This window comes from Crocodylus porosus, unplaced genomic scaffold (genome assembly GCF_001723895.1).
Source record: "Crocodylus porosus isolate Cpor-Errol unplaced genomic scaffold, CroPor_comp1, whole genome shotgun sequence".
In the NCBI taxonomy this organism is placed as follows: Eukaryota; Metazoa; Chordata; order Crocodylia; family Crocodylidae; genus Crocodylus; species Crocodylus porosus.
Window position 1 is genome coordinate 70,266,025 of NW_017728947.1, and position 12,649 is coordinate 70,278,673.

General features: G+C 37.9%; 1 protein-coding gene across 1 annotated transcript in view; it reads left to right on the forward strand.

Moving 5' to 3' along the window:
- The window catches only part of NPAS3 (neuronal PAS domain protein 3), a 741,990-nt gene that overhangs the window by 643,485 nt on the left and 85,856 nt on the right, over nucleotides 1–12,649 (forward strand). The window contains exon 8 of the mRNA XM_019551125.1: nucleotides 5,784–5,902. Coding sequence (XP_019406670.1) covers nucleotides 5,784–5,902 — 119 coding nt within the window. The remainder of the gene's footprint in view (nucleotides 1–5,783; nucleotides 5,903–12,649) is intronic.

Sequence of the window (12,649 nt, forward strand, 5' to 3'; positions counted from 1 at the left end):
TGTGTGTCTCTCAAGCCAACAGTTCCCTGCCCAAAAGCAACCTGGCACAACCCAAGAAAATAAACCAACCAAAATATCAAATCTTGTCCTAAAATGCCACCTGGCAGTAAAGTAGTACTGAAAGGGCAGGAGAGTAAAATTGTTCTGTTGTGCCCCCTCGTGCATTTTACTAGTTATAACATAATAAGGCATTGCATGGTAAATCACGTCCATGTTACTTATTTTGCCGTCTTAAACTGGGAAAGAAAAATTAAACCAGGAATATTTTTAGCGACTAAATGCTGAATATGTGTCTCTCCAGACTGTGGAATAAGCTTCTTCCAGAGGTGGTGCAATTGCCTACCCTGGAAATCTTCAAGAGGAGACTGGACGGTCACCTCGCTGGGGTCACATGACCCCAGTTGTCTTTCCTGCTTGGTGCGGGGGGCTGGACCTGATGACCTTTTCAGGTCCCTTCCAGCCTTACAATCTATGAATTTCTTACCATTAAAATAAGTAGATACAGATGAGTATGCTGCCTTTATTATATCACCTGGGAACACTCCCAGGCATTAAATCATATAGTTTCCTTCTTTCCTTCAGTGACCCTCGCCCCACTCCCAGCCACCCCAGGTCTCTTCCAGTCTAGCCCAAGCCTGAGTCTTGACCCCCTACTGCTGTCCTCCCATATGCAGAGAAGGAGTTGCCTCTGTTGTACCAAATATTCAGAAGCCCAACCCCCACCCCCCATATGTCCAGGTTCCTTAGGGGCTGCCCTAAGGCAGTTTGTCCAACTATACAGAATTGTAACTATTAGAAATAATACATTTTAGAAACCTCTAATTGCATCTACAGTGGTTCTTCTGATTAATGACACTGAAATTTTAAGACTCTTCTTGGGCCAGAAACAAGCGGTAAGTATCTCCTTAGGAAGATTAGAATCACTCTTTTCCAGGAATAGGAAGCTCCCATTTTAACAGTTAATGGGTCATAGCAATATATAATATATAATAATATATAATACACACAAACATATTAGAGGCATTATATATACTGGAAGTTACTCCTTTTAGCCCTGCAAGCATTAGGGTTAGGGACGGACATTCAGAAAGTCAGAGCCTGAATTGATTAAACATTTGCAGGTTAGTCTAGGTTGAACTGGTTTGTAACAGCAACATGCCTGCAGTTGCTCAGGCCAGGAGCTGGGGGTTGCTAGAGCTGTGGCTGGCAGTGCCTGGGGTGGGCAGACCCTGCTGTGTTGCCTGAGGGGCTGAGGGGAGAATAGCTCCACTCCCTCCCCCCACCCCAGGGTGCCATGGCAGCGGTGTGTGGCCACTGGAGTGGTGATGGGGGAGCGTCCTTCCTCCTCTGCCTCGGGAGCCATGCTGGCCTGCTGTCGCATCAGCGAGGGGGGAGAGGAACAGAAACGTCCAGACCAACCAGAAATGATAGATATGTGTTGTCCAGTTACACAACTGAATCTGATGATTCTCAATCATATATGCAAGCTGTTATTAGATTTTGAGAAAACTTGGGGAGATGTTTATAAGTATCCAACACAAGGCAAGGTATAAGCCCCTTTTCTGTTAATGTGAATTTTCCTTCTTATTTGGTCTTTTCTTCACATTGCTTAAACAGGTTTTTGTTCTTTGTTCACTTTATCTAAAAGCTTTTTATGCAAGTAGAAAATAAACAGCTGATGAAAAATTATTGCAGTGATGCCAAGGCCAAGAGTTCCTTTAAGTAAAAACCCAAGTATTTATCCTGTAGATTCCATTGAGAGCATCAGATTTATTTGTTTTGTAGCTTCTCACATACCCCTCTGACATTTCTGGTCCTCCAAAAGAATGATCACAAAAAAACCTTTTCACGTGTTAACATGGTAAAATTCTCTCTTTCTTCTCTTGTCCCAAATTTTTTAATACAGATGACAAAAAGGCATGAGTGGTTAAAGATTCATTTAAGTAGCTTTGGCAGAATTTTCTTCTTTATCTTGGCTTTAAGACATAAATGAAATTTGCGGCTTTCTTTCATCCTGGGGACAAGTTATTTATCTGAATATGTACGTTTTTCTGCCTCAGACATGGATTTGGTGTTTCTGTTATTGCTGTGAGATAGGTATGATTTACGCTGCTCTGCATTACTTTTTACAGGGATTAGTGGCGATTCGCACAGGACTCTATCCATGTGGAGCTCACTGCAGGATCAGAACCCATGAACATATACATGCTTATCTATACACATGTGAATACTCCCATTGTAGTTAATAGAACTATGTGAAGTTGAACTCATGCATGACTTTTTGCGGGACGTGGAACAAATAAATAGTTCCTAACATGATGCAGAATGATAACAGAGCTCTGTACTGGACCTGGAATCCAAATGCTTGGAGCCTTTCACGGGACTGGGGTATTAGTTCCTACTTTTTCTTTTTTGCTTCTGTGGTTTTCAGATGGCATTTAAGACTCTGATAACACTTTGGCCCAGATATACCACATTTGGTATTTGGATACCCTTAGAAACAGGTAACCCATTGCTTGTGCTCTCAAAACTGTAGTGGACTCCCATAGCAATTCCAAGAGTCTAAAGAATTTCTTTGAATGCTGTCCATTGAAGACAGCACAGGACACATAAATATAGCTGCTCTTACAGTTACCTGTTTTTGCAAAGACAGTGTATAACATTGAGTGCCTTTTACTAGTTCCGTCAACATGAAGTATATGCATTCTATATATTCCATTTCAAAGGTTTGTAATTCAGAGAAACAGCTTGTGTAAGATTAGAACTTGGTAGATTTAGTCCAGCAGCAACATTTTTTTTAATGTAAAAGGGCATTTCAGCTACTAGGGTATCAAACAAAATGTACTTTACTAGTATCTGAGTTTTCTGAAGTTTTTAAAAAATCTCTTAAAAAAAATAAGTGTTGCAAAGTTTCATTCTGATGTCAGTCTGATTGCTAGTCTCCAGTGGTATAAATGGAAAACACCTTAAATGTCTAAGAGATTAGCATTCAAAGTCAAATGCAGAGGTCTCACAATGGGCTGTATTCAGTGTAGATTTTACTGACATCAATGAGCACATACTGTGGCTATCCTACCTTTAAAATACTGCATGAATCATAATAATTAGCATTGTTACAGTCCCTTACTGTGGTTGGTGCAAGCCCAAATGCATCTCTGTTTCATCTACCATAACTGTTTTCTCCGGAGAGACACTCAGAAAGATGTTCTTAAACTGCCTTGGACTTTTAGGTAACTAATCCCACCTCTCATATACACTCTTCAGGCACTTTTAAGAAAATCAAACATGTCTAAATACATATTTATGTGATAGATGCTGTTCCAATCGCTGCATAAATTATATGCATTTTATGATCCTCACTGAAAGATATATAGTTTTTATAGATATCAGATTAAAAGCAAAATTATGGTAAGCTTGATATACAAGCTAACAAGAAGCCAGGAAGTATTCAATACCCAGTACACTGTACTAAATCTCAGCTGTGTTGCTTTCCTTCACAAAAGTGGAAATAAAGGTTAAAATGTCAGTCTCATCTTTTTTTCTTCTCAGGTGTGGCAAGAGCATTCCACCACCTAAATGTTATTCAAATTTAATGTTGTATGTTTAATTAACATTACTTCTATGTGTTTTGGTAATTACCATTACAACACATGGGGGCATATAGTACTTATTGCCTATGTTAGGGCATAATGTGCCGGACTACAACTAGTGCATTTGTTAAGCTGATTCTAGCATTTCTTCACACAGCAGGAAGCACCCATGCTGTGGTTTCTTAATGTACTCTTTAAGCACTGTACTGTAGAGTACTGTATAATAATAGTAATAATTAATAATGATCCACACATCACCAGTGCTTCTAGTAACCTGGTGACCCTGCATTGCTGTTTCAGGGTTCCATAACCTTGACCCTGAAGCACATTTCCTTTCTTTGAAAGTGTAATTTCTTAGATGTTACAAACATGATATTGCTGAACAGAGCTGAATTTTTTGAGGCCGGGTTTGTGGCATGGATTCTGATGGCTTCACGTTTGTTCAGGTCTCCAAGGACCAGCACCAATAAATGTGAAAGAGACAACAGCAGATTGGCATACTTTTCCATTTCCACCAGGATGAAAAAAAATGCTCTAAATTAAGTCTAACCTTAAATGTATAATCTGTCCTTGGGAAAAAAAAAAGGATATAGCATCTTCAAGCTCTCGGCATCCCTTACGAGAAAAAATTGGTTCTAAGGGTCTCTGATCTTGTGTTTTAGTAAAATAGAACTGCACGGCTGACTGACAGTTCTGATCTAAAGCATTTACGTTTAAGTTTTGATCTCTCTGCTTTTGATTAAAACTAATGAGCTCATTTAATTCAAAATGGGAATCTCTGATAAGAGAAATAAGGTTGATGTGATTGGATTAGAGGGGCAAATTAAACTCTTAGAGCAGAAGTTTGTGCTTATATAGTGTATTAAAAAGCTGTTGGCGTATTATGGCGTGTTAGATGATGAGAAAAATTTCATAGTAATTCATATTTAATCAGAAGAAATGAAAGTACTAAATATAACATGGCTCTGCTTTTCCCTCAAGTGATAAAGAGCTGTACATTTAAAATGACATCGAATCCATGCTCTCTAAAACAAAAAACCATAAGAGACACTAAAGAAAGGGGCATTCTTGTCACTGGTTTCATCACACGGAGTTGAAATGCCATAAATACAAGATAATGTGACCACATTAGAACAAGGACAACTCCAAATAATCCTTAGCTCAAAAACAAGTGGTGCATCTATAGGCTGTATATCAAATGCTTTTTTACTTGGAATAGTTTTGAACAGTAACTGGTTACAGTCTCTAAAAAGACAGCAATGCGATCTTTAAAAATCCCTTTTTTGTTGTTGTTTGTAATTTTTTTTCATGGAACCACAATATGTTTAATTGCCAGCAGCAGCTTATTATTGTAGGATTGCGCAAGAATGTTCCCATGAATTATATTTTTGAAAACGGAGAACATGTTAGCATTTGGGTTGAAAATATAACTGTTGAAATACCGCCTGTGGAATATGATAATATGATGTCACCCAGCAATATGTATTTTATTTTATCATACTTAATTCCCACCAGATTTTCTTATTTACAATACATGTTGGGGTTCAGGGAATTGAACACATGTGTTAGATCTGTAGTTTCAAAGAAGAAACTTCACTTGAAGCTAAATGGACCATGAAGACATTCCGCTATAATTAGTCACTAATATTAATTATTATTATTAATAATAATAACCCCAGTGCTTTCCATCTGAGGGTTGCAAAGTATTTTATGGACATTAGTTAACCTTAACTAATGAGGAAACTAAGACACCAAAAGCTGAAATGCCTTGCCCTTAGGTATCTCAGCGAGCAAGGTGGGACTGGGGAATAGGATTCTGAAATAGAACTTGCAGACCCCTTTTAGTAGGCAGCCTTGTCGCCTAAATAATACTTATCCGGTTGCATAACAAGAAGGAACTTCAGTGTCTGCAAAGAAATAGCTATGATAGAAATGTGTAGGAAAGAGTTAATAAGGCATCTCTGTATTTAGGTTTTTTTTTAAAAATGAGAGTTACTATGTACACATATATTTTTTTCCATCTTTTTCGCTAAGTAAACATTTTCTAAACAAGGTAAATTGATTACAGCACTCTTAGCATCCATCAGTCATTTATTTTTAGTAAGTTCAAGGATTGCACCTGAGAAATATCTGAGAGGGGATGTATAAAATCTAAATAATCTGTATATGTTTTTTTCCCCCTCTATTCCCTAGTGGAATCAACAAGCCCCAATCTACTAACCACTGACAACAACCTGGAGCGCTCTTTTTTCATCCGAATGAAATCTACACTGACCAAGCGAGGAGTGCACATCAAATCATCAGGATACAAAGTAAGCTTTGTTCTATGAAATATTGGCATCCTCAGTTTTATCCAACCTTATGTCATTTGTGGGTATTATGTTCATTTTTGCTTCACCCTACCTATGTGAATAGACAAAGGAATTAACTATTGCTTGTTTGCATATTCTCCATCCTCATTAAAGAAACATAAGTACAATCTTTCTAGTATGAGGTTTGTAATATTGCTAAGCCTCCATCATATTTATCTTCATTATAACAACATTTCTTCACAACACTCAATATACCCTTCAGAAGAGCCCTTCAGAAAAGTGTCAGGATAGGAATGTATTTAGCCAAAGAATGCAAGTCAGACTAACATTACTATTCATATTAGGGAGTTGCTATACATATTTCTAGTTAGTCTCACTTTAAGTTATGTTTCACTGAGTGATTACTGTAGCAGCTCTTAATGCAGATAGAATATTATAGCTATTTAATTTTCTTCGCTATTCAAGCTGAACTAGAAAACAATCTACACAAAGAATTTTTCCACCATTTTCCTTTCACCATGGCCACATGTACATGAGCAGGGGCATGTGTTTGCAGCAACACAAATAGTAGTGGCACAAATTTGTACCACTACTTTGTGCCGCAGTGCATGTCCCTGCCTGTGCGCTTTACATTGTCCTGCTGCAGGGGGGCCTGGCAAGGGAACAGGGTGCCTCAGTGAAGGGCTAGCTGGCGGGCAGCCCCTATGCTGAGGCATCCTGGCCCCAGCAACCTGGGGAGTGGCCCCAGGCTGCTTGCTTTCTCATTTTCACATGCTGCAGAGTCCCCACACTGAGGCATCCTGTGCCCCAGTCTTGTTTCCCCATCTCCATGTATGTCAGCATGGGGGCTTCACAGTGGAGCCCCCATGCTAAGGCAAGCAGAGTCAGGGGAGCTGCCTGCTCCTCCGTCTTGAGGAACCCAGTGCCCCAGCCGGCTGGGGAGCAGCTGGCTGGGGCACAGGGTGCTTCAGTGCAAGGGCTCCACAGCACACAGAGACAGGGGAGCAGGCAGCCCTAGGCAGCTCCCCCATCTTTGCATCTGTCCCACTGTATGCCACTTTGGCATGCTTTGCACCACATTTTTCTTCCAGGTTTTTTTTTTTTGCTACTGGGAAAACCTGGTAGCAAATTTTGCCCTGGCTCTGCAAATCAGCAGCACCGTGCATGATTTAACATGCAATGCCTAGATACAGCCTATGTGTCCATGAGGCAGTGTTTTTAGGGGCTAACTTATCCCCAAGAAAAATCTTAGTGTTGGATTTTTTTTCAAGATACAAAAGTCTCCTTTTCCTTATTTACCACAGTCTCAATTTTCTTTTTTAATCATGTATGGCTGGCAAAGCCCATGGCTACGGGTGGTTTTACAGCACATCAAGACTATAACGAATAGCATGTTTTCAATATTGTCATTTTGTAAAATGAAATATCTCAGCCAGTCAGTATTGTGACAATATTGTGACAAATAACTGAGTGACAGTCACAGACTTAAAGAAGTAAGCTTGAGCATGTTTACATATTTAAAGAGGATGTAAATGTCAGTGATCATTTTAAACATTTTAACAACATTTTTAGTTTACCGATAAAGACATAAAGTAGTTTTGAAAGAAAATTTCTCATTCCACCCATCCAAAATGATCTCTGAGAATCTAGCAACATCAAGGCATTCTACTTAGCTCCTGAAAATATCCTGATAAAAATATCCTCTTTGAAAGTAAATGAATTGGAGACTTTCTTCTGAATGATACCTGGATCTATATGATCTCATGATTTTTAATGGTACAAAGAATGTTTTACCTCCAAGTTACTGGTTTCAGAAGGCACCAGGAAGTTATTATCTGATATCTCTTGAGTTGTCAACACTTGAGTTGATGCAGTTAGTACAATTCATACAATATCCATTTCACAGAAAACATGAAAGTTGGTACCTGCATTAATAGTGTTAGGCCAAGGAATGAATGGACCTGTGTTAGGAACAACAACATGCTAACCCTTAGACACTTTCCAGCTAAGTTAGCTCTTGGGTACATTGGCAGGCAGTTTGCATTGTTGTTGCTGATGCTAATAAATAACTGTGATGCAAATAAGGAAAATAATTTGTGTTTCAGCATTTTCAATGTGATATCTTTCACCAGTACTTTATTTACAGAATAATATTAGCACCAAGAATACAGGAAATAACAGAAAATACAGCTGTGCTAAAGTTCCATTCTTTTTTCTCCCTACCTGGACTAGTTAGACTTCTATAATCCTATACTATGCTGGGCCCAGGAAGAAGCTAGAAGAGATAGGCAAAACAAGATGGGGCCATTTTTCTGGATTTGCTGTCAAAGTAGATTTATACCAAGATATTTGTATGAGGATTTCCCTTTTGTGCTTACAATGTAAAGTTTGAGATTTAAAGGTCAGACAGTTTCTGAAATGTACCTTTGAGTATTTACACAGTAGAAGAAGATATTATACTTCATCATATAAATACACATTTAGTTTCTTTTTAAAGAGCTATTGACATCTCATGAAACAATGACAGTTCTAATTGTGATATTAAAAGCAGAGAATTATGTCCTCAGGTGAGAGAGGAAGACAGAAGAGCAAAACTTTGAAAGACCAAATATTTTATTTTCAGGAGAACAAAAAAAGTGTATGAAAATTGCAAAATTTTCTTAAAATGATTTTCATTTTTTTCTCTGAGGCATCAGCAAATTAACATGAGTATTATCATATAGAGGAGTAAGACCCTTAACCCTTATAATTAGGCATATCTCCATAGGGTTATAGAGTTTGGGAAATTTAAAAATGACAGTATGTAGAAGGGAAAGGAGAGGAAAGTCACTTGTATCCTGACATGAAAGTTCTATTTCACTTACTTTTAAAAAAAATGGATATTAATATTGTGGATCTTAGCAATAGCATCAATAGTGAGCCTTAACTTGTATTTTATATTCACTGTAGAAAAGGTGGATCATTTGTGTATTAAATCAATGCAAGACCTTTTTAGTTTAATGCGATTCTCCTTGTGTGGAGCTGAGCAAGTGAAGCATAACAAAATTCAGGTTCTATACCGAGTGTCACTCACATTTATGGGAAAGCTACCAGCTTATTTACTGACTTCCCAAAATGTAAACTTATAAACCAAACTCAAGCCTTCCAGAACTGTTCAGTTACACATTTCATTAAAGTTAAAATGGGACCAGCAGCTGGAGAGATAGTTAAAAAAACACAGAATGGATAAAGGAAGAAGACCTAGCCAAATTGCGACATTGCATTAACTCTGGACATACCTCAAAGAAATGCCCCATTGTTGTCTCAGCGTGAATCAGTAGTACAAGATAAAAATGCAGACCACTAGTTTCTGCCGCATAAGACAATGAAAGATGACTGTCTATGATCTAGAGGGCAGGGTAGGTATGCAGCTCTCTCTAAGACCTACCACTCAAACAGCTAACCCAAGAAAGTGGGTCTTCAGACAATTAGTGATTGAGATTTTCTATGAGGTACTTGGACAGTCCTCAGAACAGGAAAGTCCCTGCTTCAGAAATACTTGTATACAACTGAGATCAGATTTTAAAAAAAGATGCCTGAATCACTAAGGCAGACAATAGCTTGGTCTCTCTGTTCTTAAAATGATGCTAATACAAAAATTATTTTTTTATTTGTAATAGGGGAGGTCCATGCTCCATCTTCCCAGTTCCCCTTCTTTTGCTGGGTTCTGACTTTCTTCTCCTTCTGAGCAGGCTTTTCCCTATTTATTCATAATGCTTCTATGCTTATGCTAGAGAACGATAAGAAAGCTCCTCCTTATAAGGAGATTTAACATACCTTGCTATATACTCAGTGCTCAGTAAGCACATCTGCAACCATATAAAAAAACTCACATAAAACATGTAGTCAGGTGACAGAACACAATGAAAACAAATAAAAAGAAACAATGATAATAATTCTATTCACTGAAAGCTTCAGAATTTATTACTGTTACAGCTGTTGTCTATGATACATGATGCAAAGACTTACTGTGTTTTTCACTGCTAGAAATGTATCATTTCATCTTTTCTCTGTTTTTTCTTCTTCGATATAAAGAGACTAGTTTTTCTTCGGATTTTATTTCTTTCTATTTTTATCTATTTCTCTCTTTGTTTTTCTCTGTCTGAGGGTCAGACCTCATCTATCTACTAAACACTTTTTCCTGTTTCAGTGTTTCTATTGCCCCATTTTCTTAGGCATATCAAAGCCATTTTTTGAAGACCACTTCATTCAGATCCAATTACATTATTGTTGTGTCATGTTCCCTTCATGGCAGATTGGGTTAAGACTTTACATGCATATTTAAACCTTCAGGGCCAAATACGAGTGTCTCAAGCAAAGCATAGTAAGCAGGATGGGAAGACAGAGCCAGGAATACCAGCAGAACCATTCTGCTCTGGCCCATGAGCTGTATTAACACTTGTACTTGCTGTACCCCCCTCTAACTTTTTCTATCTATTTCTTCCCTTAAAACTCACCCATGTCTGCTGCTGTGTGTGACTAGGAAAAACCAATCAGTGCCTAATGTGGGACCTGTGATTACTCTGATGACTTCCAAAGTACATACCCATCACAAGGCCATTAGAGAGGTGCACAAGGAGCATAAAGAGATTCCTCTTCTCAGCTGCCTCATCACAGGTTGCTGCCACAATGCCTATCCTCAGGCCCAGCAGTTTGTAGAGAAAGCCATCCCAAGGGATGTACAGCATGTATGGGTCCATTGTATACTAACTGCCTAAAGTGGTATAACTCTGCACTGCCTTCTGCTTGGGTGTGTGGCTGAATGTCACTATTTGCATCCTTCTGTATCTTAACAAAAAATGGACTCAACCGTTCTTAGACAAAATTACCATTAGAGTCATTAAGGAATAAGTCATTAAAGAATCAGGGTAGGCATTTTAGTAACTGTGTAAGCAAATAGAAGACTATCCTAGATGAAGTAAATTCTTATGTATAGCCTTAAACATTTGAGCCTGCATTACTGGGAAATAAATATTTGCCATGTCACAGATACCCTTTTGCCTTGAAGTGAGCTCCCAGTGTCTCTGCAAGGTGGTTTGGGATCTAGAAATAATGTGCACACAGATTTAAGATATGGAGAGAAAGGACTTTTGGCATACTATATTTTCTTGCATACAGCATGTCTTGGAATATATTATTCATCTTGTTTTTTGAAAAAAATGAATAACAATCCCCGCCCCCTTTTATATCTGCATAGAGCAGGGACAGACTCTAATTTTCAGCTGACTCAACCTCATTTTCAACTGACTTACCATCCCTGGCTGCTGCTAACGATTGGTCTTCATGGGTGGAGCTACGATTTTAAAGAGTTAAAGAGTCACCAGAGCTGTGAAATAGGAAGAGAGAGGCCAGAAGCATCTAGCAGATAGCAAAATTGTTCTGAGAAAGGTTAGTTTGATTAGTGGAATAGACAAAACCATTAAAAAAGAGGGGTGGTCATTAACACCTGTGGAGTGAAGAACAATGAGCCATTAAGTCAATTGATTTAGCTGTCTGAATAGTAATTGAATAACTGCTGCATTGTGAGGCATGAATCAGAGCAGGTACCCTTGCAGAAAATCAGCTTCCATGCTTAATCCATACATCCAATTTTGGAGGGTCTGATTTTTTGGAGAAAAGGTGTGTTATGTGTGAGAAAATATGTTAATTCTCTGACTTTCTGAAATCCTAAAATCCTATTATTCCTTCTAAAAATGTACTGAGGCATCACTGATGGGTACAAAACCTGAAACCTGCAGTGTTGAGGGCATAGTCACAACTGTCATCAAATCGACTGCCAATTATTTAGTATTTTCTGTCTCTGACATTCTTAAACTGGAGAAGTTGGTTAAGGAGATTTAAGAAGTGTTTTTATTAATGAATGATACCAAATCACAATTTTAAAGTAAAAATACTGCATGTATACATTGCTTTTACTTTATGACATGACAACACAATATTAAATGCCATTGAATATATTATACAGAACTATACTGTGGAATTTTTGTATTTAATGAACTTTGTGAAAACTAGAAATTAGATAGTCATAGGCCCTATTCCAGAATTTCAGTAATGAAGACTGAAATTTGATTAGTTAAGCCTCATAAATCAGTATGTCTATAAAAATAGTTTAAAATAATATACACCTGCAGAACTGAAAAATGTTCACAATTCTGTAAAAGTAGTTCCATAAAATAGTCTTTGCAGGTTAAGTTAATTCATTTTTATATTGTGCAGTGCTAATTTTCAACACTATTGTTTGAAACTGAACTTTCACTTAAATGGCTTCTGTAATGCGACTTTTATAATCCTAGTGTGCTAGGCAGTCACTTGCCTCCCAAGCTTGAAATATAAGGCTTTCTGAGCCGCTAATATTTGCATTCACGGCCTTATAATGTCAGAAAACTTTCCCAGCATTTATTTTTAGTTACAAGTTTTCCATTATTTAATGTTTTAGATTCCTAAATTTAGGAAGCTGGATGCCTGACTGCTTTTTGTGCCTTAGAATCCTACCATTAGTTTTTAAATTATTCCTTTGAAGATATTTCTCTGTGGTTTAGAAGTATACAGTGCTACAAGTTGGTGCTGATCAGGTGAGGATGGAGTCCTTCCTTGAGAAAGTGGTCATCAGGGCATGACCTATTATGTACTCTGAGCCATACTAGTTAGCACCAGTAGATGACTTTCATATCAGATAGGTTTTCAGTATTATTTCAGTTTTTTTAACGC